General features: G+C 39.5%; 10 protein-coding genes across 15 annotated transcripts; 3 read left to right on the forward strand and 7 right to left on the reverse strand.

The window, feature by feature from the left end:
- Positions 1–863: 863 nt before the first annotated feature.
- Positions 864–3,392, reverse strand: LOC117125799 (transcription factor GTE5, chloroplastic). The gene is made up of 4 exons (XM_033272236.1): positions 1,614–3,392; positions 1,501–1,537; positions 1,297–1,401; positions 864–1,210 (listed from the first exon to the last, which is right to left on the reverse strand). Exons 1-4 carry the CDS (start codon positions 2,808–2,810, stop codon positions 1,161–1,163), a joined length of 1,389 nt encoding a protein of 462 aa, XP_033128127.1. The 5' UTR covers positions 2,811–3,392; the 3' UTR covers positions 864–1,160.
- Positions 3,393–3,623: 231 nt separating this feature from the next.
- LOC103872561 (probable aquaporin TIP3-2) lies at positions 3,624–5,107 on the forward strand. The gene is made up of 3 exons (XM_009150987.3): positions 3,624–3,884; positions 4,160–4,425; positions 4,504–5,107. The coding sequence occupies exons 1-3, from the start codon at positions 3,743–3,745 to the stop codon at positions 4,897–4,899; spliced, it is 804 nt and encodes a 267-aa protein (XP_009149235.1). The 5' UTR covers positions 3,624–3,742; the 3' UTR covers positions 4,900–5,107.
- On the reverse strand, positions 5,071–8,593 carry LOC103872560. Its single transcript, XM_009150986.3, has 7 exons — positions 8,036–8,593; positions 7,583–7,818; positions 6,865–7,492; positions 6,458–6,791; positions 6,265–6,359; positions 5,982–6,176; positions 5,071–5,889 (listed from the first exon to the last, which is right to left on the reverse strand). Exons 1-7 carry the CDS (start codon positions 8,228–8,230, stop codon positions 5,233–5,235), a joined length of 2,340 nt encoding a protein of 779 aa, XP_009149234.1. The 5' UTR covers positions 8,231–8,593; the 3' UTR covers positions 5,071–5,232.
- Positions 8,594–9,029: 436 nt separating this feature from the next.
- LOC103872562 lies at positions 9,030–12,052 on the reverse strand. Of its 2 annotated transcripts, XR_004448193.1 has the most exons (7): positions 11,565–12,052; positions 10,799–11,016; positions 10,481–10,703; positions 10,299–10,384; positions 10,111–10,202; positions 9,563–9,973; positions 9,030–9,334 (listed from the first exon to the last, which is right to left on the reverse strand). XR_004448193.1 is itself a non-coding variant. In XM_009150988.3 (6 exons), the coding sequence occupies exons 1-6, from the start codon at positions 11,661–11,663 to the stop codon at positions 9,702–9,704; spliced, it is 990 nt and encodes a 329-aa protein (XP_009149236.1). In that variant the 5' UTR covers positions 11,664–12,052; the 3' UTR covers positions 9,353–9,701. The 2 variants fall into 2 exon arrangements, 1 of the variants encoding a protein (XP_009149236.1); XM_009150988.3 differs by lacking the exon at positions 9,030–9,334 and having other exon boundaries at positions 9,353–9,973.
- Positions 12,053–14,688: 2,636 nt separating this feature from the next.
- On the forward strand, positions 14,689–18,108 carry LOC103872563 (ABC transporter G family member 11). The gene is made up of 10 exons (XM_009150989.3): positions 14,689–15,072; positions 15,400–15,689; positions 15,799–15,970; positions 16,045–16,167; positions 16,248–16,376; positions 16,465–16,659; positions 16,745–16,831; positions 16,898–17,170; positions 17,260–17,367; positions 17,451–18,108. The coding sequence occupies exons 1-10, from the start codon at positions 14,689–14,691 to the stop codon at positions 17,799–17,801; spliced, it is 2,112 nt and encodes a 703-aa protein (XP_009149237.2). The 3' UTR covers positions 17,802–18,108.
- LOC103872564 (rhodanese-like domain-containing protein 8, chloroplastic) lies at positions 18,041–20,464 on the reverse strand. The gene is made up of 8 exons (XM_009150990.3): positions 20,104–20,464; positions 19,972–20,025; positions 19,722–19,871; positions 19,418–19,583; positions 19,177–19,268; positions 18,930–19,033; positions 18,550–18,825; positions 18,041–18,443 (listed from the first exon to the last, which is right to left on the reverse strand). Exons 1-8 carry the CDS (start codon positions 20,449–20,451, stop codon positions 18,314–18,316), a joined length of 1,320 nt encoding a protein of 439 aa, XP_009149238.2. The 5' UTR covers positions 20,452–20,464; the 3' UTR covers positions 18,041–18,313.
- A 231-nt stretch (positions 20,465–20,695) lies between these two features.
- On the forward strand, positions 20,696–22,019 carry LOC103872566 (kunitz trypsin inhibitor 5). Its single transcript, XM_009150992.3, has one exon. The coding sequence runs from the start codon at positions 21,396–21,398 to the stop codon at positions 21,972–21,974; it is 579 nt and encodes a 192-aa protein (XP_009149240.1). The 5' UTR covers positions 20,696–21,395; the 3' UTR covers positions 21,975–22,019.
- LOC103872565 (probable zinc metallopeptidase EGY3, chloroplastic) lies at positions 21,975–24,272 on the reverse strand. The gene is made up of 6 exons (XM_009150991.3): positions 23,667–24,272; positions 23,387–23,584; positions 23,062–23,286; positions 22,735–22,973; positions 22,490–22,644; positions 21,975–22,414 (listed from the first exon to the last, which is right to left on the reverse strand). Exons 1-6 carry the CDS (start codon positions 24,207–24,209, stop codon positions 22,056–22,058), a joined length of 1,719 nt encoding a protein of 572 aa, XP_009149239.1. The 5' UTR covers positions 24,210–24,272; the 3' UTR covers positions 21,975–22,055.
- A 121-nt stretch (positions 24,273–24,393) lies between these two features.
- On the reverse strand, positions 24,394–25,944 carry LOC103872567 (basic transcription factor 3). The gene is made up of 6 exons (XM_009150993.3): positions 25,765–25,944; positions 25,322–25,389; positions 25,084–25,232; positions 24,947–25,003; positions 24,818–24,856; positions 24,394–24,726 (listed from the first exon to the last, which is right to left on the reverse strand). Exons 2-6 carry the CDS (start codon positions 25,387–25,389, stop codon positions 24,539–24,541), a joined length of 501 nt encoding a protein of 166 aa, XP_009149241.1. The 5' UTR covers positions 25,765–25,944; the 3' UTR covers positions 24,394–24,538.
- Positions 25,945–26,157: 213 nt separating this feature from the next.
- Positions 26,158–27,741, reverse strand: LOC103872568 (putative GDP-L-fucose synthase 2). Of its 5 annotated transcripts, none has more exons than XM_033272251.1 (3): positions 27,514–27,723; positions 27,385–27,439; positions 26,158–27,284 (listed from the first exon to the last, which is right to left on the reverse strand). In XM_033272251.1, exons 2-3 carry the CDS (start codon positions 27,404–27,406, stop codon positions 26,320–26,322), a joined length of 987 nt encoding a protein of 328 aa, XP_033128142.1. In that variant the 5' UTR covers positions 27,407–27,439; positions 27,514–27,723; the 3' UTR covers positions 26,158–26,319. The 5 variants fall into 5 exon arrangements, with proteins under 5 accessions (XP_033128142.1, XP_033128143.1, XP_009149242.2 ...); XM_033272252.1 differs by having other exon boundaries at positions 27,541–27,679; XM_033272254.1 differs by having other exon boundaries at positions 26,161–27,272; positions 27,514–27,735.
- Between the last annotated feature and the right edge of the window lie 232 nt (positions 27,742–27,973).

Consider the following 27,973-nt stretch of genomic DNA (forward strand, 5'->3'; position numbering starts at 1 on the left):
AGATGTATATTTTGTTGTGTCTCAATAAAAAGATGGATATTTTATTTTTAATTAAAGAGAAAAGTACTTGTACTATTATTTCATTATTGGTTCCTGTGTTGTTGTGATGGTTTTGGTTCAGAAAGGTATTTATTTGGGATTTGGTGTTACGTTTCAGTAGTGTTGTTGTCCTTGTGTGTTAGCTATGAACAAAGGATCCAAAAAGAGAGCATGGTATGGTAAAATCTACGTAAACTGGAAACTATTCTTGTGGAGGTGGACAATTTGACTTCTCAGGTACTTTATGCTAGTTTTTAAAGGCCTATCAGAGTTATTCTCTATGTTTCCTTGGGATGTGTTTTGGTGATTTAAAGGATGTAAGAGTGAGTGCAAGAAAATGGGTTCTCTTGGTTTTCTTATGTTTGACAGGGTAAAGCTTCTTTGAGTTATCTGTAAGGGATGAACCGGAGGAAGGGATGGAAGATCAAGATGAGTTCTTCATCGAAGACTTTGATGCTGCTCCATTTGTACGACATGACATTTCGTGAAGACCCCTCAGATTTTGACGACAATTTGCTTTATGCAGCTCGTGACAGGACTAGGCAGCTCAGATCATTCAAGGTCCTCTCTCTCTCTCTTTCTTATGTTTCTTGTTTACCATAATCATCAGACAAAAGATAATGGATGCTTTAACTTCGTAAAGAATAAGAGAGAAGGAATATGAGCAGCTTGCAATATGGTTTGGAGATGCAGACATGGGTGTTGATGTGACGAACAGTAAGAAACATGCGACAACATCTCCGGACCCTAAAAACTCAGGGTCAAACCTGCCATTTGCATCAGACGATTGAGACACCTTCTATGCAGGCTTGACTGTCATGTGATGCTTTAAAGTTTGAACAATATGATACCAAGAACCAATCTGTTTCTTCTAATATGAAAAACATTAAATTCTTCTTAATGCCCCTTCTAGTTTCCTTTACTGCTCTAAACAATTGATTTGTTCCACTTAAGACGCAGGGAACAAGCATGTTGATTAGAGGAAGACATCTACAGTTCATTCTTCTGTACAGTAAAACATCCTAATACAGAAAACAGTCCAATTGGGGCAAAGTCATCGACTTAGAAAATAACATGACGGCTCTGATTCTAAAGCTAAACACTATCTTGACTTGTCAGCTCTAATTACCAGTATCTGATCCACGTCCAGAGGAGCTGTCACTGTCAGAATCTGCAGAACAAAAAAGAAGATTGATGTGAGTAGTGATGCTGATAAAGGTGTGATAAAAAGAGCTGACACAGAGTTTCAACATTTACCACTAGAGCTAGATCCCGAGTCACTGCTGGAACTGTTAGAACTACTTGATCCACCTGCCTTGTTTTCTTGCCGAACAGGAGAAGAAGACATGCGAATAGCTTTCCCTGGTTAGAAATAATCATTTGTTATTCCTTTGTTGTGTGTAAATAAATACTAATTAACAACATCCGAATTTGGTATGAGCTAGTGACCTAAAACCTTACCTGATTCAGTAACTCTCGATCTTTCGGTGCCAGTTGCCTGAAACAATGATAATGAGCCAAAATCAATAAAGACCTGAAATAAATAACATTTGGCTATGGAAAGAAATCTTTACCGGTTCTTGGATAATGTTGTGAGCAGATTCAGCATCTCTTTCTGAACCAAAACCCTGATCCTCCTCCTTTTTATTGCTCAAGTTCTCCTTATACCCAGTCACAAAACTATAAAGCTCCCAAAGCGTTTGGATGTCAAGACTGTCAATATCCAGCTCAATCTCATCATCCTGTTGAGAGAGTTCCGGATTACTCTTCTTTACAATCTGAACAACTGTCTCTAGTTTATCATAAGGCAAGTCCTGAAGCTCTTCACTGAGTCTCTGTTTCTCATCCATCGTCAGGTCCCTAATATCAACAGGCGCCTCCTCATCTCCTCCAGGCTTCTCGAGGGCAGTAGTAGTGACAGTTTCCGGTTCCAACGGTGTCGTCATAGATTCAGCAATCTCCAAAGTCCTATCCTCAAGCACCGCAGGCGGAAGAGTAGGAAGAGGAGGAGACGGGGAAGGTGTAGGAGCTGGTAAAGGCTCAACAACAGGAGCAGGACGAGGCAACACAACATCACGAACCGGTTTCATCTCCCTGTGAAGACTATGATACTGCAGTTCAATAGGAGCCCACTTCTCCTCAAACATGCTCAACAGAAACTTAGCCATACTATGCACCTCATGCCCAACAGGATTATACAAAATCGCATTGTTAAAAGTAAGTCTAACATCTTCAGCAAAATCCAACGGCGACTCATACAAACCTTCCCCTAACTTAGCCTTCACAGTACCCAAATCCATAGGCTCCTTAACAATGGTGTGGTAATCATGCAAACCAAACCCTTTAGCATCAACGGGCACATTGAACACCCATCCATCCTTATGCTTCATCAATTTCGTCAGCAAATTGAGACATTTCTTGAAAATCTGAACCGTACCTTTATCACCTTTCTTAACTCCATTCCCAGTTTTCACCTTCTTGTTTCCACCTTTCCCTGTTGTAAAGTTTCCGCCTTGGGGATCGAACCGTGCGATCAAGCTCCGAACTTCGTCAAGCTCAGACGTTAGTCTCCGCTTCAAGCTCCTGACTTCAAGCTTCGAAATTGAGCTCAAGCTGACCTTCAACATGGGAGGATGATGATCTTCTTCTTCCTCCGACGCGAACGGGTTTGACGGAGAGAGGAGAGCAGCCGATCGCGCGTGTTGAGGAACCACCATTGGCTTGGCCCGCCTGTGCTTCGTCGTCTTCGAAGCTCCACCTCCTGAAGACATTTCTAGGGGTTTTTTTAGCTCGGAGGAGATCCAAGGTCGATGAAATCGAAATCGAAATCGAAATCGAAATCGAAAGAGAAGGATTGAATCTACATGAAGATCGGTTCTCGATTTTGCAATTTACGAAAACCCTAGGAAAGCAAAGCAATAGTGTGGCAACAATAGCTCACGCGCTTGTAACTCACGCGCCATCACCATTTATAACTTTTTTTTCACTCACTACCAAATTTTTACTATATAAATCCTTTGTTTTCTGAATGATACCTTTTCCAACACTAACAGTTTATACACTGTAGGTGTTCAAGTACGATGGAGTATATATAGCTCCGGCGAGGATAAGATCCAACTTGTTCACGGTGGTAACTATTTTATTTGAACTTATATAATCATGTAGGCTGTTCTTTAATTGGCCTCAAAACTCAATAATTAATCATCTAATAGGTCATTAAAGCAAGTTTTAATCAGATACATACACTTTAATCTATCTTCTTCTGTTTTTTTACTAAAAGATTGTATTACATCATGGTTTGTGTGATGTATCATGTGATTGAGAGTACTTTATGTTAGTCTATCTCACATGAAATGACAAAATAGGTGACGAGGAAAGCCGAAACCGGATTAGAGAACTGTAACTCGACCCACTTGTCACACATGCATAGAAATGTAGTCACAACATGGATAGTTATACAAACACATGTACACTAGGAACTGTACAGATTGAGAGAGGATCAGGTAAGATCGAGGAATGGATAGACACGAACAGGATCCACGTGCTCAGCTTTAGACACTCTTTATATTAACATCTGTCTCCTAATTACTTACCACTTTTGCTTCTTTCAAGCTCTCGCTCTCTTATATTCATTCCTCTTCCCTTTCCTCTTCTTTATCAAAGATATTGGTTTGAATCTTTCATTTAAATAAAGAGTTCTTAAATGGCAACATATGCTAGAAGAACGTACGGATTCGGGAGAACTGATGAGGCGACTCACCCGGACTCCATCAGAGCCACTTTGGCCGAGTTTCTGTCCACTTTCGTCTTTGTATTTGCCGGAGAAGGGTCCATCCTCTCTCTAGGTACGTAGTTCCTAGCTTGATACACATAAAATTCCAGTAATTTTCAGCCAAGTAATATTTGCCATCTTTGCTTTAAAAAAATATCAATCACAACGTCAGATATTTATTTATATGAAACATTTTTGGATATATCAAGATTTTTGTTCTAATAATAAAGACTAGAGAAAGAAAAAAAAAATTATATATATATCTTATTAGTAATTAATATATTGGTACGAGCCATGCATCATCATGCATTTGTGACATGAACTGTATACATGTGTGTTATGGGACAGACAAGTTGTATTGGGACACTGCGGCTCACACGGGGATAGACACGCCGGGAGGGCTACTTTTAGTGGCGTTAGCTCATGCATTAGCCCTGTTTGCGGCAGTTTCTGCGGCCATCAATGTCTCCGGTGGTCACGTGAACCCTGCGGTTACTTTTGCTGCTCTAGTTGGAGGCAGGCTCTCGGTAATCCGAGCTATATACTATTGGGTTGCTCAGCTTCTTGGTGCTATCCTCGCTTGTCTCTTGTTGAGGCTTTCCACTAATGGCAAGGTATATCATTTCTCATAGATTTTAATTCGTCTTGAAAATATATGCTCCTGACTATGAATGTGGTCCTCTGTGATGCAGAGACCAATAGGTTTCCACGTAGCGTCTGGAGTCAGTGAGCTTCATGGGCTATTGATGGAGATCATACTTACATTTGCATTGGTTTATGTCTTCTACTCAACTGTAATCGATCCCAAGAGAGGGAGTATTGGGATCATAGCCCCCCTAGCCATCGGACTCATAGTTGGGGCAAACATGTTAGTAGGAGGACCATTCGACGGAGCATCAATGAATCCGGCTAGAGCGTTTGGTCCATCATTAGTGGGATGGAGATGGGATAACCATTGGATATATTGGGTTGGGCCCTTCATTGGAGGTGCACTCGCTGCACTTATATACGAGTACATGATCATCCCCAACGTGAATGAACCTCCTCGCCACAGTGTCCACCAACCATTAGCCCCAGAAGATTACTAGACCGAACCAAGCTCCATGTTGAAGGTTCTCTCTTTGTATCAATAATCTCTGTTTTGCTTGTGTTGTTGTTTGTCTATTTGTTTTTTTTTCTTACATGCAACTTTATATGTATAATTGAGTCCAGACCAAGGACAGTATCTGTGTGTTCTTGTATCATATGTAACTATTTGATAATAAAGATTTCGGTATTTCATTAAAAATGGTCAAATTATGGGATCAAGATGGAGACAATGATGGCTTTTCTCTCAGAGTAATGTACATGTAACAGTGCCGGTCGGTTTCTATAAATCAGTTTATGTATCTGAAATCTGCGAAGGCTTCTTTCTTCTCATGTTAAGAAGGTCCTCTCATCTTGTCAACTATCTGTCTACTCTTCTCCTCCATGTGACGCCTCTTCTCATCCAACTTCTCCCCCATTTTCTTCCCAAGACTCAGCATCCTTGCTCTCCTTCCCAGTTTCTTTCCCCTTGAATCATCGTCTTCGCTTGAAACTACCGACCAAGATGGTGACTGAACAAAAGTGCTGCCTCTTGAGTTCGTCTCCTGCTTTTCGCTGCTGCTGGGTAGCAGCAATGGGGTTTTCAGTTCTTCCAGAGATCTGTCACTCTCTACTGTTTCAGGTCTGGAGGAACTTGACACTGCGGTAGACATAACCTCTGCTTCTGTATTCGCTTTCTGGACGGCATTGGCAGCTTCATGCACTTGCTCAGACTGAGCACAGGAGGAAGAAGACACAGTCTCTGCTTCAGAAATAACCGGCTTTTGGGTGGCGTTTGCAGTTTTCTGCATCTGCTCAGACTGAACACAGGAGGAAGAAGTAGGTGGCTTGTCAGATTTAGACCTCCCCTCTGTTGCCTGGTGATCGCTTTCTTGATTCAGCCACATGAATGGAGCGGCTTTGCGTTGAACCCAATCGTCTTTTTCAGCAATCATCCAAGGAATCGTTAGGCTTTCACAGTTTGGAAGAACCACTGCTTCTCTTATTGCCGTCTGCAAGAATCATAATGTTATCTCACATTCTGTTAGCTCAAATTTCACTAGATACCAAACAAAAGAGAACCCAAAGGAGAAGGTGTGCCTACCTTAAACCGGTTGATCAAGAACATAGCAACATGGCTGTTGGTGATTTTGTGATCCCCAACAGAAGATGCGAGATCGAATTGTATATCAGGCATGCTCGTGAATCCAAACCATAGTTGATCAGAAGGAGGCGGCTTCATGTGTACACGCAGTGTCCCACGAAGAGAAGAAACTCGTATTGACAATGAGATTGGCACCTATAATTGAGAAACAGAGAAAATCTAAGATCCCATACTGAGGAAAAGTTCTAACAAATCCAACAAAACAAAAAAGAGGAGAATCAACCTGGGAAACTTGTTCAGCAATATTTTTAAGAATAGACTTCCACCTAGATACACCATTTGGAGATGCCTTGGTTCCTTTTGAGCCATTGGATTCATCTGCAACCAACAGAAAGACGGTAAGAACGTTGTAATAATCATCCTGAGATAACTGCACTAATCCAAATTCAGTAAACATTGAACTTGCTTGTTTTTACCATTTTTCACTTCTGCTGCATCAACAGGGATGACTACTAATTGCTTGTCAAAATCTTTAACACCGTTTGAGGAGACTTCCCCAGCAGAACTTGGCTGCGGCCTTGCGTCGTTTATGCCTTTTTGAAGATCCACCTCACGGATATTAACCCGTGTTTCAACGTCAATCACCGGTTCACCAGAGTATTCAATATCTACCTCGAACGCCCACACACCATTCATCTCCATTGGAAGAACCCGAGTACCATGTATATGCGGTGGGAGATTACCAAGGTCAACATCTGAGCAGATTAGTTCTCCTATGTAACTCGGAGTCCTCATGTTGGATAACATCCTCTATTTAAAAACCATAAAGACGTAAGGAAATCAATTCATCTCAAATTTTTTGAGTTCATGAAAGCATGCGGACCTGGATTCGCGCTTGCATTGAGTCCTTCACTCCTGTTTTCCGCATGAGATCGAAGAAAAGCCTGGAGATAAGCAAGTTCCACGCCAATGTTCCTTCATCCATCTCAAACTTCTCTTCAGAGTCTCCATCCGAAACCCCAGAGAAATGACTTGTATGGCTCACAGAACGTGAAAAGACAGGCGGATCAGCTTCATCTCTGACATCATCTCCCATGTTCTTCCCTGTAACACTCCTCCCATTTTGTGAATCTTGGTAAGAACGCACAGAGGTTCTGCTGTCTTCACGATTTGACCTCTTTCTTGAAAACCTCCTCAAGAACAAACGAACTTTAGAGGAAGAGCCGTCCGTTCTGTTCCCTTTGTCAAGCGTCTCGAAACTAAACCCAAGAGATGGTTTCATGAAAGAAGGATACGCAGCGTTGAGAGACGTGACGTAACTACGGAAGTCTTGTTGCAACTTGGTGGAGTACCAAACAAACCTTTCCGGATTCTCGCAAGCAGCAAGACGAAGAGCTTTACACCATGATTCCTTCTCCCATGACGTCTCTAGATAGATGTAAAACACCTTGTTTCCTTTGTATACGTCTGAAGAACTCTTGCTTTCAACTTTTATAGGAAACCGTTTGGCCCTAACAAAAGAACAACCAAGCTTCATATAGAATCTACCAAAGCTTCACAATTCAAATTGATGTATTGTATTATATAAGAGTTGGTGGTACCATTTTCTTGTAGGGAGATCAGAGCCTGAAACAGCCTCAACAGAGCAGCATTTTAAAGAAACAGTAGTCATAGTGCCATCAGACTCAGACAAGATGAGCTTATGATCTTTGATCCGAGCGAATTTGCGAATTGGATGAATCTCCAAGAAAGCTCTCTTCCTCTTGTGCTCTGTTGGTAACTTCTCCTTCCACAAGTTCTTTAAACCTTCATCCAACTCCAAAACCCAGATCGTTCCCTGTAAAAATAAATACTAAAAACTTTCATTACAAAACATAAATGAAGTTTTAAGCAAAACAAGACCGAACAGAAACTGTCTGGTTCTAATGAATTCACGGTCGCATTCGAAACAGTTTGACTTGAACTCAACAACTCGCAAGTAACGCAACATGCAAACATTCCGAGATTAAAACCTAGAGATTAGAGGATTAATCGAGGAATTAAAGATCGATCACCTGTTTGTTGGATTCTCGAGAATTGCTGATCTCCTTGGTAGATTGATCGGAACCGGGTTTTGAGTCAACCCGAGTTTCGCTCTTCCGGTTCAATCGGTTCAGAAGATACATCAAACCAGCAGCTTCAGCCCCCAAGACGGCGACAATTCCCAGGAAGAACCCGGAGAGGAACACGAAACTCGTGAAGGAAAACATATCCTCCGGGGAAGCTGGAAAGGCTTCAATGAGATGAAGGTTTCTTGTGAGGGAATCAAGAGGAGGAGAAGATTCGTGGCGTCGGGGTTGTTCATGTCAGTGTGCAATAACAAGGACAATGCCAAAAGATAGGAAGAGGAGAAGATACTGTGGGATTAGTCATCTCTGGAAACGTAATTCTCAACTTCCAACCAATACTAATTTGACGAATCAGAAACATATTTAATCTCTTTAGTTAATTAATAATAACTAGTTGATATACTATAATATTTAAAAATCACGACCAAGTGTTTTTTAGAATTAAAATTTCATAAGACGTAGATAAATACATTTTAAACTTCAGGTGCAAAAAAAAAAAAAACTGTTTCAAACATGTTTTGTCAAGTAAGAAACTATGATTATATAGTATCTTATGGACTAAGATGCTTGAGATAACTTTCATTACAGATTCTTGTGCACTATCATAGATTGTTAAATGTTATTAGTTGTCGTAAGCATGTTTCATTCATTAGACAGAAGTCAGAAGACACAAGTAACACTGCTCATAAGTTTCATTTCCATATATACAAATGACTGGTTTCCCCACTACCACCCGCAGAAGCCGCAAACGGTTGGTAGCGGTTGTTGGCGTTTTGAAACAATTATAGAAAATATTACAAATCGCTTCAAATCACTCCGAACATCTTAAAATCAAAAGTTGGTTACAGCTAGTAACTTGTAATAGAAATTGCAAAATTTATACATATTATATTTAATTTATATTATAAAACTTTAAAGAAAAATATTTTCTATAATTTTAAAAATTTAATAGTATGATTTTATAGACAAAATTTTATATTTATTATAATATTATGATTTTTAATATTTTTTATAATTATATAAAATGTAAATATTGTTAATTTATTATTTAACAAATGTTGCATTTGGTAGTTTACCAGTCATAAGAGTCCTGCAAACGTACTAATTTTTAACCGATGTACCAGTCGTACAAATCTCTAAAAATACTTAAAACCGCAACCACCTGCATCTCCAAACTCCCGCAACCGCAACAGCTGCGGTTACACCGGTCAGGCCCATAGTCTCTCACAAAACAAATAAAAAGACCATTGTTTTTTTTTTTTGAACTGAAAAGGGTTAAACCCGGGTCTATTAAAGACACAGACCTAACCCCCGGGTGGAGGTACAGCCCACGGATAGACCCTCTCCTGGGCATTCAAATGAGCCGATAGCAATAGCCCATATCCGTGTGGCCAGCGGGGTTCGAACCAGGGTTCGCCGTATTGGGTTTAATCCCTCAAGCGCCACTGGACTACCACCACTGGTTAAAAAGACCATTGTTTATCTCATCATTTGTAAACTCAAAAACAAAACCCATGTTCTTTTTTTACCATGCTACAACACAAGGACGAGAAACCTCTACATTATGTACCTAAGAAAACAACTAAAAACTAGAGTTCTGTCACTTGGACCTCTACAAGCTCTTGTTCACAGAGAAAAAGCTGTAGTCATGGTGATCATGAACATTTAGCTGTTTCAGCCATGACTCCGCTGCTCTTCCAAGATAAACTAACCGCTCTTGATCACCAGATTCTCGTTTCCCCCACAAACCTCCTTGCATTTTGTACGTAACTAAACCAAAAGGAGCCAAAGGGAATCTCTTGGTCACCACTGGCTCATCATCACACCACAATGTTTCTTCTTCCATGGTTTTGTTGTTCTCATCCTCTCCCTCTACCAAAGTACCTAATAAATCAAACATCAAAGGCTAGATGTTTCAAATAACAAGATAATGTAGATAAGCTTAGAGATTTTATTACAGTCAAAGTATATTATTACACCAGCATTTTTTTTTTTTTTGCAAGAATATAAGTATTATATACCTTGCAAGGCCGAAGATAACGTATGATAACTCAAGAAACACGTTGATAAGTCTTTATCTGTCTTCCCATATGGAATATGGTATATCGGATACCTAAACCCACAACAAAAGTTCGAGACATTGTCATGATCAAGGCCGAAAAACACTTGCAGGCAGAGATCAAACAAGCAGAAAATTTTCTAGACTCACCAAGCAATGGCCATCCAGCTCGCTGGAGACAAATCAACACTCCTTAGCGTCAAAAGTCTCGGATACTTCTCAGCCAATTCAGTAACCTGAAACAAATCACCATCCGAGAAAATTTTCTAAGTTGTTAAGTTCTTCAAGCACGATAAGTCGATAAAGAACATAGGATCACTAGAGATGAAAACCTTGGTGGTAAGAGGAACTCGCAAGTGCGGTTTAGCTGACTCAAAGTACTGAAACTCAATGGAACCGAGCTTATCTCGCATTGAAGGAGTGTCACAAGCCGAGTCATCCGAAACAGAATCCCATATCTTGCTAGAACCACTACTCGTTGACCTTGATAACTTCTCGATCTCACTATCATCACTCCAGCATTCACTCTCAAAATCAACCACATCACTCTGGTTCCTGCAACCCAACCATAGATTCACTCCTCAAGTTTTGTAACACATACAACACTATTATTCCCCCCCCCCCACTAAATTCACTATAATCAATCTAACCTGGAAAAGGCTGGAGATTTGCTAGTATAGAGTTGAATGGCTGATAGATATGGAACATAGTACTGCGTAACGGATTCACCATTGTTTAACTCAACCTTTGATCCAAGTCCATACGCGCTTAGCTCATCAAAACAGTCCCAAAGTTCACTGAGCCTGAAATATTCAGTCTCATCTTTGCTATGTTGAGTCCATAAACTGTTCAAGTCATTCTCGCAGCTCTGCAAATCACACCAACCAAAGATCAAACTCGGAGACTAACTGTAGCTTACAAACAATTTAATCCCTCCATGTGTTTAGTGACAATGCTAAGTAATGCCAGTGTATTACAACAATGGTATTAATGAAACCACATGCTATTAATGACGCGTTAAATATCAATAATTGCTGAATGAGACAGTCATCTAATGATATAAAGATGAAGAAGACACGTTCAGAGGATATACCTCTACCTGTCTAGAATATTCAAACCAATTTCAGTATTAAATATTTAATATTTAATTTATTTATTTTTGAATATAGTAGAGTATCATTCTCAATCACATATTGATGTCGCGAGTTTCCACGTGGTGAAATAAAACTTCACGAAATGCCATGAATCCTAAAATTATCTGTCATTATCTGTAAAATTCACCAATTAAGTATAGGAGATTTGGTATCTACTAAAATGATTAGTTGAAACCTGAGAATATGCTACATGGATTCTCTAACATTCTAGGAAGGTAAAAATTCACAGCAAAAGAAGAAAATGAAAACAAAAGAAGTGTACCTTTGACATAGAAGAAGAAGGAGGCTTTGGAGTGATTCCTCTAAGAAACCTCTCTAGATTTGATCGTACTTTCGTCGATGATGATGACCACCACCACATTCTTGTCCTAGAATTTTCTGAAAAAGCTAGATAATGAGGACAACCTAGAAAGAAGGAAAGAAAACAGAGAGACTAGCTACAGAAACAGTTTTGGTGAGTTTGTGTTTTGTGTTGTTTTTTAAGGAAAAAGGAAAAATGATCTCTTAAAACTTTAAAGATGAAGGGGAAATTTTAGTGAATTGTTTAGAGATTTCTTGGGAGAAAAGAGGAATAAAAGTTTGCAGCAGAGTGAAGATTTTTGGAGTATGATTTGCTTCTATTTAATGGAAAATGAAACATGACCAAACCCTTCCCTCTCCTCTTTCTCTCATCCTAATCTATTTTTACTATTTGTTATGTAATTAATTTAGTCATTGACTAAAAGGGACCTTTTTCACAACTAAAATCTCCTTTTTGCTTTATCTTTTCTCTCTATCTCCCTCTTAAGATCTTATCGTTAATAATATTCTTTTACCTTTGTTAGGTAATTTTCCGCTAAATATCTCTAATATTACAAAGTTTGTATTTTAGCCCGTAAAGCTATTTTATTAACGGAAATTAATTGGAAAGCAAAATGGCCATAGTTATCTATATTTATAGTCGACAAAAAAATCTATATATTGATATGGTTTAAATGTAAGGATTTTTCTTTAGAATTCTGTCTTTAAATGTGTGAGCTACCAAATATGCATGTCCATTCAGTTAATGTCAGAGAACAGTACTTTTACTGAATTAGAAGGTCGAAGTTACAATACTTTTATGTATGTGAAATATATTTATAAGATTTACAAATGAACTTAATCTACAACACTTCACATGCTATAAAATATGTATAAACGTATGAATGTAGTCTATCTCTTACGTAAAATAATTTAATATTCCTGAATATCCAATCTGCATGAACTAAAAATCTTCTAAAAGTTTTACCAAAAAAAATCTTCTAAAAGAATTTTAATTTTGTAGAAAAAGCAAATTTTCCGTGAAAAGCATCGCAAAAATTTACATCTCACAAGCCAAAATATCCACAAAGTATAATTACATGATGCCAATTTGATGAACAAGCTCAGTTATCAAGCTCCCATAAAGAATAGTCAATATACTAATCTCTGACCATTGAGCTAAAAAGGACACTAAACACTTTAGTTACATATTTTAATCTAGTGAGGAGTTATGTGAATTGTGAGCTTACAGTCGTCGTCACTACTGATTCTTAAAGAAATGGTGGATGAAAACAAAACAAGAATTTACATCTGTAAGTGTAGTCTAATGTCGTGGAAGTGAAGGCAGTGATGGGGTCTATCTGGTTGCCACGTAACGGAAAAGCTGCGTCGATCTATCGCGTTTTGCTTCTATCTTTCTGTTTTGTTTTCTACCTTATCTTGTCTCTTCTATTGTTTAGATACATCATTTACTCGCAGGTACTAATCACCGCGTTTACACAAATCAGATTGGTCCATTATTAAAAGATCCATAGATTAGTCCCAACTCCGACATGGGTATCCATCCCGAATGATAAAGAAAATAAAAAGAAATGAAACAAATAAAGTTTACACGTGGAGAGGTGGCTTTGTTAGATTGAGTCAAGTGTTCGGTTTCTTCTTGTCGTTTACCTCATTTCTTGTATTGTTTTTTGTTCCCAAGTATGTTTTGAACCATACGATGCGACGAGTACATGACCCTAGTCACTTTTCATCATATTTTGTACCATATGATACCTAATCTCTGATTTCCAAATTAGGATGGGACATGTCTCGATACATAATCTATTTTCTTACTAAAAAGGTAACTAACAGCTATTTTGTCACGGATCACATAATGTAGTATTCTTTTTCCTTCGTCTTCTCAGTGAAAGACACGGTTTCGATTTAAAACAAAGGACATCAATTAGTTAGAGGACCATTATCGCCATTTCCCACGTTCCATTTATTTGGGCTTACACTTGTTGATCCAACAAGATTTTTGTATACGTTACACAATACAACGACGTTCGTTCAACGTCTCAGCCCAATATGGATGTTTGGACTTTGGAGAATAGAGGGAAATAACTTTCCTGTGTTACTATTTTCTACTAGCATTTATAACTAATGACACTTGGACCTACGTAGAATGCCATCAAGGGTCCTTGTTAACAAAACAAGTACCAACAAATCAACTATAGACTCATACTCTTGTCTAAAATTTCGGCACTTTTCCGTCAACATTATTTATGCATTTAATATCCATACATGTTTTTTATAACTAACACAATTTTGTTTTCAGTAATATCTTTCATTCCTATCTATCTTCCACACCAAAATTTAGCTGGAAGAAGCTTCAATTTCAAAATAGCCACTGTAAAACATATCACTTTAGTAAGATGTTTTAAGACCTAAGACTACTAATCTTTCTAACCATTTTCATTACCATCAAGCATAAGATATAAAAATCCATTTTTAGTCATCTAAACAAAACAAAATAGCAATCTTTCAAAGTTCGATGAAATATCTTTCTCTATGAACAGAAAAATTTAAAAGCAAAATATCAAAATAAAAAAAAGGGCGGTCTATTGATACTTAATGCAACCATCTATCGACTACCAGCCTACATTAAATGTTGCAGCAAAAGAAAATTGGAAAAATCACCACATCAACAAAATTGGACCCCACACTTCCATCTTAATTTTCCATTCAATTCTTCTCCCAACCATCTCTTTGCTGTCTTCATAACTATCTCATTTCTTGTTTGAACCAAGAAAAATATTCAAAGAACCAGTTATCTTGAAGATAAGAGGAGAATAAACCAAAAAAAGAAGAAGAAGTGTTTTGTTCGTTTCAGTCATCCTAAGTTCATGAGAATAGAAACGAGTCCAAGTTTGTTGTTCATGCAACTTTCTCACGACTCTGTTACACTAAGCTCTTTTCTCCTGAATCTCTCCTACTTAACCTGATTCAATCCAAATTCAAAGTTCACACCTTTTCTATTTTCTCGACAAACCCTTTTCTCAGTTTTCTCGGACTCTGTTTTTTCTTTTCTTAATCTCCAAGCAAACTTCTCTGTTTTGGTTACTATGGAGATAGAACCAAGCAGGCAGCAAACCACCGTACCGGCCTCGGTCGGCGGAGGGACCTTTCCGGTTGGTGGGTTAAGTCCCTTGAGTGAAGCCATATGGAGAGAGAAAACACCAACGGAGTTCGTAGGAGATGTGTCCGCGAGGCTTACGTGGCAAGATCTGACGGTGATGGTCACTATGGGAGACGGTGAGACTCAGAACGTTCTCGAGGGTCTCACCGGTTACGCCGAACCGGGTACTCTAACGGCTCTCATGGGCCCTTCCGGCTCAGGAAAATCTACTATGCTCGACGCTCTTGCTAGCCGCCTCGCCGCTAACGCTTTTCTCTCCGGCACCGTTCTTCTCAACGGTCGCAAAACCAAACTCTCCTTTGGAACAGCTGTTAGTACCAACTCATACACATCCTTTAAATCTTCAATCTTTCAAGTTCATAGAAAAAAAAGAATCAACAGTTTTAACTTTATAAAAGTACTCCCAACTTATTATTTTTTTTGTAAAAAAATAACTCCTAACTTTTCAACTTTATATATAAAAAAAATACAATTTTCAGACGTACAGATATGCTTCTGCATAGGTTTTAGTTGTTGCTTGTCTTGGTATGAAATAATATAAGAATGTTCTTGGATTTTGGATCTTATCTATTGTTTTTTGTTTGCTTGCTATTGACTCATGTAGTGTTTTATTGTTTTTTTTGGTAATTATTTACAGGCTTATGTGACGCAAGACGATAACTTAATCGGCACGTTAACTGTGAGAGAGACTATATGGTATTCAGCGAGAGTTCGTCTTCCTGACAAGATGTTACGGTCGGAGAAGCTTGCCCTAGTGGAGAGGACAATAATAGAGATGGGTCTTCAGGATTGCGCTGATACTGTTATAGGAAACTGGCATTTGCGTGGGATTAGTGGTGGAGAGAAGAGAAGAGTTAGTATTGCTCTTGAGATTCTCATGAGACCTCGTTTACTCTTTCTTGATGAGCCAACAAGTGGTCTTGACAGGTAAAGGTTTCACAACAAATTCTAATATGTTTTTTTTTTTTTTTATCAAACAAATTCTAATATTGTTAAATAAAACTAGTTTAACCTAATTGCTTTTTTCTCTGTGCAGTGCTTCTGCTTTCTTTGTGACTCAGACATTGCGAGCACTATCACGAGATGGAAGGACCGTGATTGCATCGATCCATCAACCGAGTAGTGAGGTCTTTGAGTTGTTTGATCGGTTGTATCTGCTTTCTAGTGGCAAAACTGTTTACTTTGGCCAAGCTTCTGAAGCTTATGAGGCAAGTAACCTAAACCAATCAATCTCTGAAGAAAATTTTGAAAACTAAACCATGTTTTTTGCTTTTGAATGCAGTTCTTTGCGCAAGCTGGATTCCCTTGTCCTGCATTAAGGAACCCTTCTGATCATTTCCTGAGATGCGTAAACTCAGACTTTGACAAAGTTAGAGCCACTTTGAAAGGCTCTATGAAGCTAAGGGTACTGAAACATCTTTACCTTTTGATCTGCTTTCAAATCTTACTTGCTGATCAAACTTGTTAATCTCTACTACTTCTCAGTTTGAAGCAAGCGATGATCCATTGGAGAAGATTACCACAACCGAAGCTATTAGACTCTTGGTGGACTACTACCACACTTCTGACTACTATTACAATGCAAAGGCTAAGGTTGAGGAGATATCACAATATGTAAGTATACTCTTTGTCCTTTTCTAGAGGTTTTGTTTGACATTGGGATGAGTCACTGGTCTCTTTTTAACCCGTTTCAACGCTACAGAAAGGGACTATTCTCGACTCTGGAGGCAGCCAGGCTAGTTTCCTTCTCCAGACCTACACTCTAACAAAGCGATCCTTCATCAACATGTCAAGGGACTTTGGATATTACTGGCTCAGACTCCTTATTTACATACTGGTCACAGTCTGCATTGGAACCATCTATTGGAACGTTGGCACTAGCTACAGCGCCATTCTGGTAATTTTCTTATATCATCTATTACTGAAGTTTTAATCTCCCTCTCACCATGTCTTTCCTTTTGCTGTTTTTTTTTTAAAATCAGGCACGAGGATCATGTGCGTCCTTTGTCTTTGGCTTTGTAACATTCATGTCAATCGGTGGCTTTCCTTCTTTTGTTGAAGACATGAAGGTAACTTAGCTCCTCCCACAGTTTCCTTGAACCAAACGAGTTTATTTAAATTGAAAGTGATCGCAGGTCTTCCAAAGAGAGAGACTAAACGGCCACTATGGAGTAGCTGCGTTTGTGATAGCCAACACACTAGCTGCAACGCCGTTCTTGATCATCATAACTTTCATCTCCGGGACAATCTGTTACTTCATGGTGGGGTTGCATCCAGGATTCACTCACTATCTCTTCTTTGTTCTCTGCCTCTACGCCAGTGTCACCGTTGTGGAGAGCTTGATGATGGCTATAGCTAGCATTGTTCCCAACTTCCTCATGGGTATCATCATTGGAGCTGGAATCCAGGTGCTTCCTCATATACCTCAAAACCTTTCTTAAAAATAGAAGTAGAAGCTCTTCTTGAATCTGACTTCATTGTGTACTTTCTGTTTCAGGGGATCTTCATGCTGGTTTCTGGATTCTTCAGGCTTCCAAATGACATCCCTAAACCTTTCTGGCGTTACCCTATGTCATACATTAGCTTCCACTTCTGGGCGCTACAAGTAATAACCTTGAAACCAACCACACTTCATATTAGTCATCATCATGTGATTATAAGATTAATTTGTTTTGTTTGTTCTTTCAGGGTCAATACCAGAATGATCTGAGAGGCTTGATGTTTGACAGCCAGGGGAGTGCTTTCAAGATTCCAGGTGAATACGTTCTTGAGAACGTCTTCCAGATCAACTTGCACCGATCAAAATGGATTAACCTGAGTGTGATTCTCAGCATGATTATCATCTACCGCATCATTTTCTTCATCATGATTAAGACCAACGAGGATGTAACTCCTTGGGTCAGAGGATACATAGCACGGAGAAGGATGAAGCAGAAGAATGGAACTCAGAACACCACTGTTGCACCTGATGGTCTTACTCAGTCTCCTTCTTTGAGAAACTATATTGCTACACGAACCAATGGAGCTCCCAGATGGTAAAGAGTTTGAGGACACTTCAAGAAAGTTGTTTAAAGCAAAGCCACCATATTTCACTAGGCCTGCAATATCAGATATCTCAATGTAATGTGAGAGCAGATAAACTTGAGTGTGTTAGTTATAGAAATATTGAAACAACGGATTTATCTAAAATAATCACCTCTACAACTATTTTTCTACTTTGTTAGTAACAAGAACCATCTTGTTGCATCATAGTTTGCTTGCTCTTTGCTGCAACTAAAGCAGATAAATTAAGTTGTGAATTGCTCTACAAGCTTTGTTTGGACATGTTGAAATGAAAATTTTAATATTGACAAGTTTCACACCCAAAAACTTAACAAAATTGAACAGTACTTCCTGCATTAGCTTCTGCTTCAAGAACTTTATGCATTAGCTTCTGCTTCACATCGGATCACTTGCCCATTGTAGAACAGACGAAACACCATGAGCATCACAGAGATGCAGTGAACATAATTTTGAAGTGGCAAGGCATGAGTACCAGGCGCATTTTGCATTTATGAATCGCGATACACATGCCATTTTTCATATCTCTTTATTCCATGCAAGACAGGTCTCAGTCTGGGAGCAGTAACGCAGTCTGAACAGCAACATCCCTTCAAGTTGACCACACATTCTGCACAGCATCTGAACCAAAGATAAGAGGTAAGTTTAGGAAACTTCCTTTAACTCATATTTTTTTTTTTTGTTACTAGACATAAATAGATGAAACAGAAGATATGATGCAACTCACAAAAAGAGCAGATTGCAATCGAGGTTAGCACAGTTCCGATGTCTCAGTTCATGAACTTGTGAATCACAAATATAGCATCTTGCAAAACTTGTATCCACAGGCGTTTGTGGAGTTATTTTGGCTTCATCCACGGTATTATTATTGTAGGCAGCTGGTGGAAGAGAGAGACGAGAGTCAAACACAAAAAGATTCCCAACCCATTCAGATGTGCCTTCTTCCTCAAGATAATGGGAAACTCCACCCTTCAGTGTATACAGGTTCTTGAAACCCCGCTGTCTGAAAATAAATTTTGACTTCTCATAAGAGAGTTATTTGGGAAAAACATTTTTTTTTAGGAGATGTTGGTATGATAATGGAGTAGAGAAGCCATAGTGCGGTACCTCAGAACTGTGGAATATACATCGCAACGTATACCTCCAGTGCAGTACATCAGTATATCTGTCTTTTCCTTGTCAACATTTATCAAAGGGTCTGAAGGAGCTTCCTATAGTGTGGAAGCACATAACAAAATTATCTAGTGTTAAATATCTTTACCTTCATACGTTATAATATTGTGTGATCAGTGATCAGTTTCTCCTAATCTACAGATTGTAAATGGGAACTCTTCAGCTTAGGATTAATTTGTACCTTTTCATCAGATAGCCCAAAAGAAGTGTTTCGGAAGCAATCAACTTCAGGTCTACGTGCCCCACGAAAATGACCAACATCCCACTCATAACCTGCTTAAATAAAACACCAGTAGGTTTAACTAGAGCAATATGTAAGAATCACAGACTATCATAAGTGATCAGTCATGTAGTTACTAGATAATAAGAGGAATAAAGACTGTTCTGTTATTGTAGACAAACGGATAAGGCAAAGGAAGTACCGTTTCTGACATCCAATAATATGCAGCTTCTGCCACTATCTGAAGGTGATGCTTCACCGTCACCATCCGTTATGTCTTTCAGCTTCTCTTTCCATTCAGATGGTTCTAAGGGCTTTGCTCGCATCGGTGGATCAAGTAGAGGAAGGTGTGAAATTCCTCCCTCATACTATTAGAACAAAAAAAACAACAACCAATATTGAGTAATCTTACACTATATTACAAGGCAATGCATTATCACGCGCATGCGAAGTAAACATCTTGAATCCAGCAGAACATAAAGTGGTGTTTAAGGGATGTAGCTTGCCTGCACTAAGGAAGGTTTGTTCTGCAGCTTCAACTTAGGGAAAGCATGCCTACCGATAGCAGGAGACACCTGGACAAGTATATCCGAGAACCTCTCATCTTGTTTCAACCATTCAACATATGAAAGAGCGTCTTTAGATGGTCCACTGTACTGCAGAAAAAAAAGAACTACACAAGTAAACACACAAGATTTGTCCTAGTCACACAATATACTTCAAAGCTACTCATGTGAATGAAAAGGATAACGACACCTGTGCGTTAATTCCTTGTTCATTGAGATATATCCGACCACGTATATTCAAATCCTGTATAATAACAAAAAGAAAAGCTTTCAATATCTGATGAACCAAACAGAATGCTTTCAGCTTCCAAACTAAACGGACCTGTAAGAAAGAGAGGTGCTTTGCAATCTCAGCGGCGGGATCTTGTATTGATACAAAGCGATAGAAGTTCACCACGATGAAGTCTTCTCCTTCATCATCAAACTTCGAGTAATTTCTTCCTCTGTTTCGGCATTGGCAAGAGAAGCTCCATCGTACGATAGGTTGCTTCGAGAGGAGACGTACTGGTCGTGAGAAGAAGTGAGTGTTCGAAACATGTTGTTTGAATCGAAGAGGTTCGCTGGAGAAACGAGTTCTGGTTGAAGCAAGAGGCAGTGGAATAGTTAAGGAGACTGAGAGTGCCGGAGATGCTCTCATTATCTTCTCAGCTTGGACCAGAGACAGCATCATTCTTCACTTAAGTAAACTCACTTTGGGTCTCATCTTAGGAGATGTATTTTACATTAGTATAGCCCAATTCAAGCCCAATTGTAATGTCCGGTTTATTCTCAGGTTTGCTCTGGTTTTCATTTTAATTTTTTGTCGGTTATATGAGTCAACTTGATATAATCTCAGCAGTCAGCATTATTAGAGCTGGAAATTTTAATCATTGTCCGCGAGTCCTGTCCCGTTTGACCCGCCGCAAGGCGGATGCAGGTTGAACCATTTGAAATTTTTAAATTGCGGGTGCAGATCGAAATTATTTTGAGTGGGGTGCATGCGGATCAGCCGAATTTGAATCGCGGATACCCACCAACCCGCAAATTAAAAAAAAAATATTTTACATAAAATATATAAAAAACAATAAATATTTATATAATTTTAATTATAAATATATTATTTTAATAGTATTTTTTAAAAATAACTATTATATAAATAAAAAATAATTATTTTTAATTAAAATAATTATTATATAATTAGAAAATAATCATTTTTAATTAGAATAAAAGTTTTATAAAAGTTTTGGCGGGACGGATACAGATATAAAAGTTTTTGTTTGTGGATTATGTGGATCGAGTTTTTGTATCGAAAAAATGATTCAATCTGCGGCGGGGCGGATCGGGGCGGGTTGAGCCGCGAATCCAGCACTAAGCATTATCACCAGTCAAAGAAGAGAAGGATTTCGTCATGGATGATCGAAATATGACGTTATGCCTCGTGGCGAGCTTTGACAATTCTCAAGTCAACGAAATTATTTTGTGCTCGACCACTACACTACTACAACGCATTTTTTGATCAAATCATATAAAGTTTGACTTCGTAAATGATACGAACGGCCTATAAATAGAATCTCATCTCTCATCTCGTTTTCAACTCATTCTCGAAAAGTTTCCATAAAAAGAAAGTTTCCCACAATGTCATCACTTCTCTATATCTCCCTCCTCTTAGCCGTCTTTATCAGCCACACCACGGAAGCCGCTCTCGAACCAGTAACCGACATCGACGGTGGACGTCTCACATCAGGCACCAAATACTACATCTTGCCTGTGCTCCGCGGTCGCGGCGGCGGACTAACCATGTCCAAACCCGAAAACAAAACATGTCCTAAAAGCGTTATCCAAGACCCATACGAAGTCTCCAAAGGCCTACCGGTTGAATTCTCACCATCAGACAACTCAAGAATCATCCGCGTCTCAACCGATCTCAACTTCAAATTCTGCGCGGCTTCTGTCTGGAACTTGGACAATTACGATGAGACCACGAATCAGTGGTTCGTTACAGCTTGTGGCGTTGCAGGGAATCCTGGTCAGGCAACGGTTGATAACTGGTTCAAGATCGAGAAGTACGAAGATGATTACAAGATCGTGTTTTGTCCAACTGTCTGCAACTTCTGTAAAGTCATGTGTAGAGACGTTGGTGTGTTTGTGCAAGATGGGAAGAGAAGACTTGTTCTAAGTGATGTTCCACTAAAAGTTATGTTCAAAAAAGCATAGTTACAACAATGTAACCTTCTATAATAATAATTGATTTTTTTCTTACAATACTTGTTTCTACATCTTTAATCTAAACCTTTTTTAGAGACCATCACCACGGAAGAAAGGTCCATTGAAGAAGGAAGTGGAGAAAGTACCACCACTGTTGGGGAAAAGAGTGAGGAAACAGATGAGTCCAAGGACTAACCCCCAAGCGAATCTATCGTCGCCAAGAGGGGTGATCTCATCTTTTGCAGGCGTTTCTTCACCACCACGGAAGAAAGTTGCAAAGAGTCCCCAAGCTAAACACAAAACGCTTCCGCTGAGACCTCCGATAGCGAGAAGGAGAGACGTTGTGAATGAGAGAATTGCAGCTGTGCTTCTTCCAAACATTGCTTGAGCGATCCGACCTCCTTCTAGTCTCCCACATGGTAACAAGTTCAATGAAGTAACGACCATACCTGAAACAAGTTTAATGAAGTTTAGAGAATGAATACACATACTAATAAAAAGAAACATAGTTATGAAAAACTTACCTAAAAGACCAGCGAAAGCGAGAGGATCAACAGGAACTCCAACTCCTTCGACTGCATTTGGCAATACATTGCCGAGATCATCCGCATAAGGACCAACAACAAATTGGATAAACGAAAGTAACGGGTTATTATCCAAGAACTGTGGCCTTATATACCTATATAGAATGTTTGAGACACACACATCAGACACAGTAGTGTGTAGAACAGTTACGGAGAGAAAAGAGTTTTTGTTTATGAATCCTTACAGAGCATTTTCTCCTCCGTTGAAACTACCATCAGATATAAACGCAGCAGCTGCAAGAAGAAGCGAAGTCAGGTACGCACTAGCTGTACGCGCCACTGGGATATCAAACAACGCCTTTTTATTAGGAAGCAATGACTCGTAGTTGTTCATAACTCCTAAGCAACCAGTCCAGTTCGACGGCACCAGAAACGACGGGCTTAGTTTGACACCGTGTCGTGCAGCTGTCACTCTGGTTGCTATCTGAAACAAACAATTTAAGGGTTTTAATTCACACATAAACATCATAGCAATGTGTAGCTAGCAATGTTGAAAATGCTGTAGGGATTACCTCTGAGACGCCTAAGATGGAAAGGAACCCACCAAAGAGTGGAACTACATTGGCAATGTAGTCATCGAAGGTAGCGTCTGGTTTAAGGAAGAAACCACTCATAAGAGCTATGGTTCCAAAGGTTGTAACACATAAACTGATTGCAGTGATATAACCCCAAGGAGTGCTTAATCTAGTCGATTCAAATTGAAGATCTATTTCCGCTTTGGGTTGCACCATACACACCTTCACAAGCACAACAAATAAAAGACAATCCACAAGTTTAGCCTTAATCCTGAGATCAAGAACATCAAAATTAGAGAATTTTGCAAGTCTTTTCATCTACCTGTTTTGTGATCTCATTCGACTTTTCTTCCATGAACCATACGACAACATCACGCCCTGCAGCTTCAGAAAGCTTTGCTTCAAGCTTAGGTGTGACCTCATCAATGGGTTTCCTCAGATTCCCAATGAAGATTCCTCCATCTCCAAACCGACGAACGTCCGTGGCAAAAAACGTATCGAAGCCAAAACAGCTCTTTAACTGTACATACAACACAAACAGTTTCAGAACGATGCAAAACCCAAACATTCAAGAAGAATCATGATGTGATGATTAGTTTTACCTTGTTGAGATCAAGAGCCTTGAAAGCCTCTTCTGCTTTCTCAAGCCTTTCTTTCTCTCTAACCAAACTATCACGAGCTAAGCTGTTGAATATTCTGATGATAGGATTCTCATTATTGCTCTCTCTGTTCAGCTCTTTTAGCTTACGATCAGTTCTTGTCTTCTCAAGCTTTATAGCAGCTTCTATTGATGGATTCCCCATGAACTTCTTGAACTCCTCGTCCGTCTTCCAGTCCATCTCTTGCTGCTTCGATTTCTCTTCATCTTCTTCACTGTTTTCAGGAGACGGCGGTACATTGTTGTTAGACTGGTCCTCCTTCTGCTCCTCAGCTATCGCCACGGGAGAGGAAGCATCGTTGGCAGACTCGCGAACTCGATCATCTTCTGGTGAAAATCTCAAATGAGTGCTGCGTCTTGCACTCCGCTTCACAGGTTTTGCAAGTTTCAGTGATATTGATTTGTTAATGCCACGAAAAGGAGAACTGTGACAGGAGTGGAGAGTTAAGGAAGATGAAGAGGGAGTAGATACAAAGAGGGAAGCCATAGTTTACGTAATCTCAAAATGATTAAAATGTGATGAAGACAAAGCATCTCTCTGAGAAAGAATTTTAAGGGAGTACAGAGAAATGTCTGGAAAGTTTGAGAAGAAACTCAAACATTACAGGTGGACTAGATATGTAAGTAAAGTGACAAATGTGTCACATCAAAGTAAGAAAGAGAGACACGAGAACCAGATGAAATAATCAATTAGATAAAAAAACCTTAAATCATCATTATCTGGGAAAGTAGAATCTGGTCGGAAACACTACAAAAGAAAAGGATGGAGAGAACAAACATATATAAAGAGATGTAGAAACCAAAGTGCTCTTTTGTCTAGGAAGAAGCAGCAGGAGCAGCTACTTTCTCTTCAGCAGCAGCAGCTTCGAATGTCTCACCAGCTACAAGTTCCGGGACATCATCGTCGTCCTCCTCTTGGATGGTTGCTGAGGCATTACCTTCACCAGGAGGTTGCTTCTTCAACTGCTCTGCTAGCTTCCTCAGATTGTCCATGTTGTCTGGTCCTGAATTAGATCAAAGTAAAACCAAATTTAAGGATCTTTGATTTAGGGGATGGGGAAGAGCATGTAACAAGTAAAACTACGTGGAACATACCGAGTTGGCTGAGGATCTGAGGAAGGATATCTTCCAATTCTATAGAAAAGCAACAACAAGTTTTCAATACTTAATCAGAAAAGATGGAATGAAAAAGAAACATGAAAATAGAGATGAAAAGATGCATACTTTTGGTCTGAGGAGAACCGCTAACAACCCATGTGTTTGCAGCAATTGAAGCTTGAACTGATCCAAAAGGAGACAACACACAATAATCAATAACATGACAAAAGGTTTACAATTTCCTGAGTGTAAATATAACGTACCCTTAGGGTTGGTGAACTGAATAACAACATCATCCTTAAAGATGTTAACTTCTTCAATAGCTGGAATGGAGTTAACTCCAATTCTCTTCAAGGTGCTTTGAAGCTTCTTGTCATCAGTTGTATTGGTCTTGTGCACAGCCTTCTTCTTTCTGTATCGAGAGAGATCAAACGGTTCATATAACAAGAAACTAAAGTAATAACTAAGGATTGAAAATGGCAAAAAGAGACAGGCTTTTACCTTCTTACTGTACCCTTTCCGCCAGTGCGGACAGTGTTGGCCATCTTCATCAACTTCTCCCTATTCATCTGTGTATGAACCAAACCAAGCCAACATTCATTACACCATTCAGATTCAAGAGAATCTTGTATATTGCAATTAGAACTATGGATTATACATTCACAACAACCTTATTTTAAATTAAAAAAAAAAACATAATCAGTGAGAACAAAAGTGAATCTTTTAAAAGTCAGATGCGTATGGATACGAGCTAATTGAACTATTGAGATTAACCTTAGTATCGAATTGGATTAAGTAGTCTCATTCAATTTAATCAAACATACACAGAAGTAGAAAAGCAATAAACATCGCCTTTCAAAATTGTAATTACCGACAAAACTGAAAATCAGACAAAACCTTGTAAGAAGAAACGTTAAGACACAACAGAAGAGAAGTGGATTTACCTTGAGATTTGATTATTGAGGTTCGTTTCTCTATGAAGAGTGCAAATGAGATAAGAAGAAATAAACACAGAGAGAAGCGGGCGGCGGAGAGAAGAAGGGTTCTCTTGCCTCTTTAACTAGATTCTATTCGGAGCAGAGCTCTTCTGTTAATCCAACGGTTAATATCGTACGATCTACAAACAAGACTCAATCTCTACCGTTGGATCGTATAACAAGGCTCAATAAATTAACGGCCCAATAATTATCTATGGCCCATAGGCCCATAGGCCCAAAATAAGCTGGTTATCAAAATAAGCTTAACCAAGTGTTCAATCATCGATTACCGCGTTTTTCACACACCATTGGAACCGTTTGTGTTATCAGTGAACAGATGCGTTTGCTGACCAAAATTGAGTAAAAGTAGAATGCATTCGATTTTATTGATAATCTCAACATAGTATATGATATGATATCCATGAATATAAAAGTTTACATTAGATAGAAGAGATGTAAAGCCAAAACGCATAACCATAAAACATTAAACGCAATCAATCACCTGAAAGGTTTTTCATTTTTTTACTGCTGCTTCTGCACAACATTCTCCAAATACCAATCATAAGTCTGGCGCAAACCATCTCTAATAGAAACCTTCGGCGTCCATCCCAAAGACGCGAGCTTCGAGCTATCCATCAGCTTCCTCGGCGTCCCGTCAGGCTTAGTACAATCCCAAACAAGCTTCCCTTCAAACCCAACAACCTCCTTAACCAACTCAGCCAACTCCTTGATCGTAACTTCCACACCACTCCCCACATTCACATGCTCAAACCCACTGTACCTCTCCATCAAGAACACACAAGCATCAGCCAAATCATCAACGTGCAAAAACTCCCTCAACGGACTCCCACTTCCCCACACCACAACTTCCTCAGCATCATTGGCCTTAGCTTCATGAAACCTCCTCATCAGAGCGGGCAACACATGAGAGTTCTCAGGGTGGAAATTATCGTTCGGACCGTAGAGGTTGGTCGGCATGCCGGAGATAGCGTCCCACTGATGCTGGATCCTGTACGCTTGGCACATCTTGATCCCCGCGATCTTGGCGATGGCGTACCACTCGTTGGTGGGCTCGAGTGGGCCGGTGAGGAGAGCTGATTCGGGGATGGGCTGAGGAGCGAACTTGGGGTAGATGCAGGAGGAGCCGAGGAAGAGGAGTTTCTTGACGCCGTTAGTGTAAGCGGAGTGGATCACGTTGGTTTGGATTTGGAGATTGACGGCGATGAAGTCGGCTGGGTAGGTGTTGTTGGCGTGGATCCCACCGACTTTGGCGGCGGCGAGGATGACGTAAGCAGGCTTCTCTGTGGAGAAGAAGGTTTCGACGTCGGCTTGGTTAGTGAGGTCGAGGTCGGAATGTGTTCGGAGGATGAGATTGGTGAAACCGGATTCTTGGAGTTTTCGGACAATTGCGGATCCGACAAGTCCTCTGTGTCCAGCGACGAAGATTTTTGCGGATTTCTCCGACATAAACGAATCTGGTTTCATGTCTGAAACAAAATTAAAGTTAAAATTATAAATTCCACAATCATTTTCACTAGCATCTTACGAAGGGAATGTAATTTAAATGAGATTTGAAGGATGACGTACCGGATCCTGTGGTGTCTGCCATTGTTGAGTTTTAATGGATCGGAGTAAAAGGTTTCTGCAAAGAAGACGAGAGATATAGAGAGAAAGAGATTTTGACTTATAACCACCAGTTTTTCGAAGTCAACGTACAAAAGCGTAGATTTGTAGAAAAGTTACAATCTTCGGATGATGGTAACGTGGGGGATCTGAGACTCCGCCGGCGATCTGAATCGTTGTCGGCCACTTCTTTTTTGTTTACCGGATGAGCCCTATCATCAGATTATTACTTTGTGGCCCATGGGCCTAGAATAGTAATTTCAGACGTTACGGTATTGCACAGTAAACCGGACCAAATTGAGGTTCGCCTTCGCCCCTACAAAAATTTGATCAAAACCTTTTTATCGTGAGGTGTTCAAAAAAAAAAAAAAAAAAAAAACTTTTTTTAACGTGAAGGTGGCAGGTTCGAAATCAGCATGAGTCACTTCTTGATGTTTATTATTACACCCAAAAAAAAGATTAAAACCAAATTGTCGTGCTGGCGCGTAAGAAATAAAGAAACAAGGAAAACAGAGAAATGAATGCAAGCAGGAACCAGGAATTGCAGTGGCAA

This window comes from Brassica rapa, chromosome A06 (assembly GCF_000309985.2).
Source record: "Brassica rapa cultivar Chiifu-401-42 chromosome A06, CAAS_Brap_v3.01, whole genome shotgun sequence".
Lineage (NCBI taxonomy): Eukaryota > Viridiplantae > Streptophyta > Magnoliopsida > Brassicales > Brassicaceae > Brassica > Brassica rapa.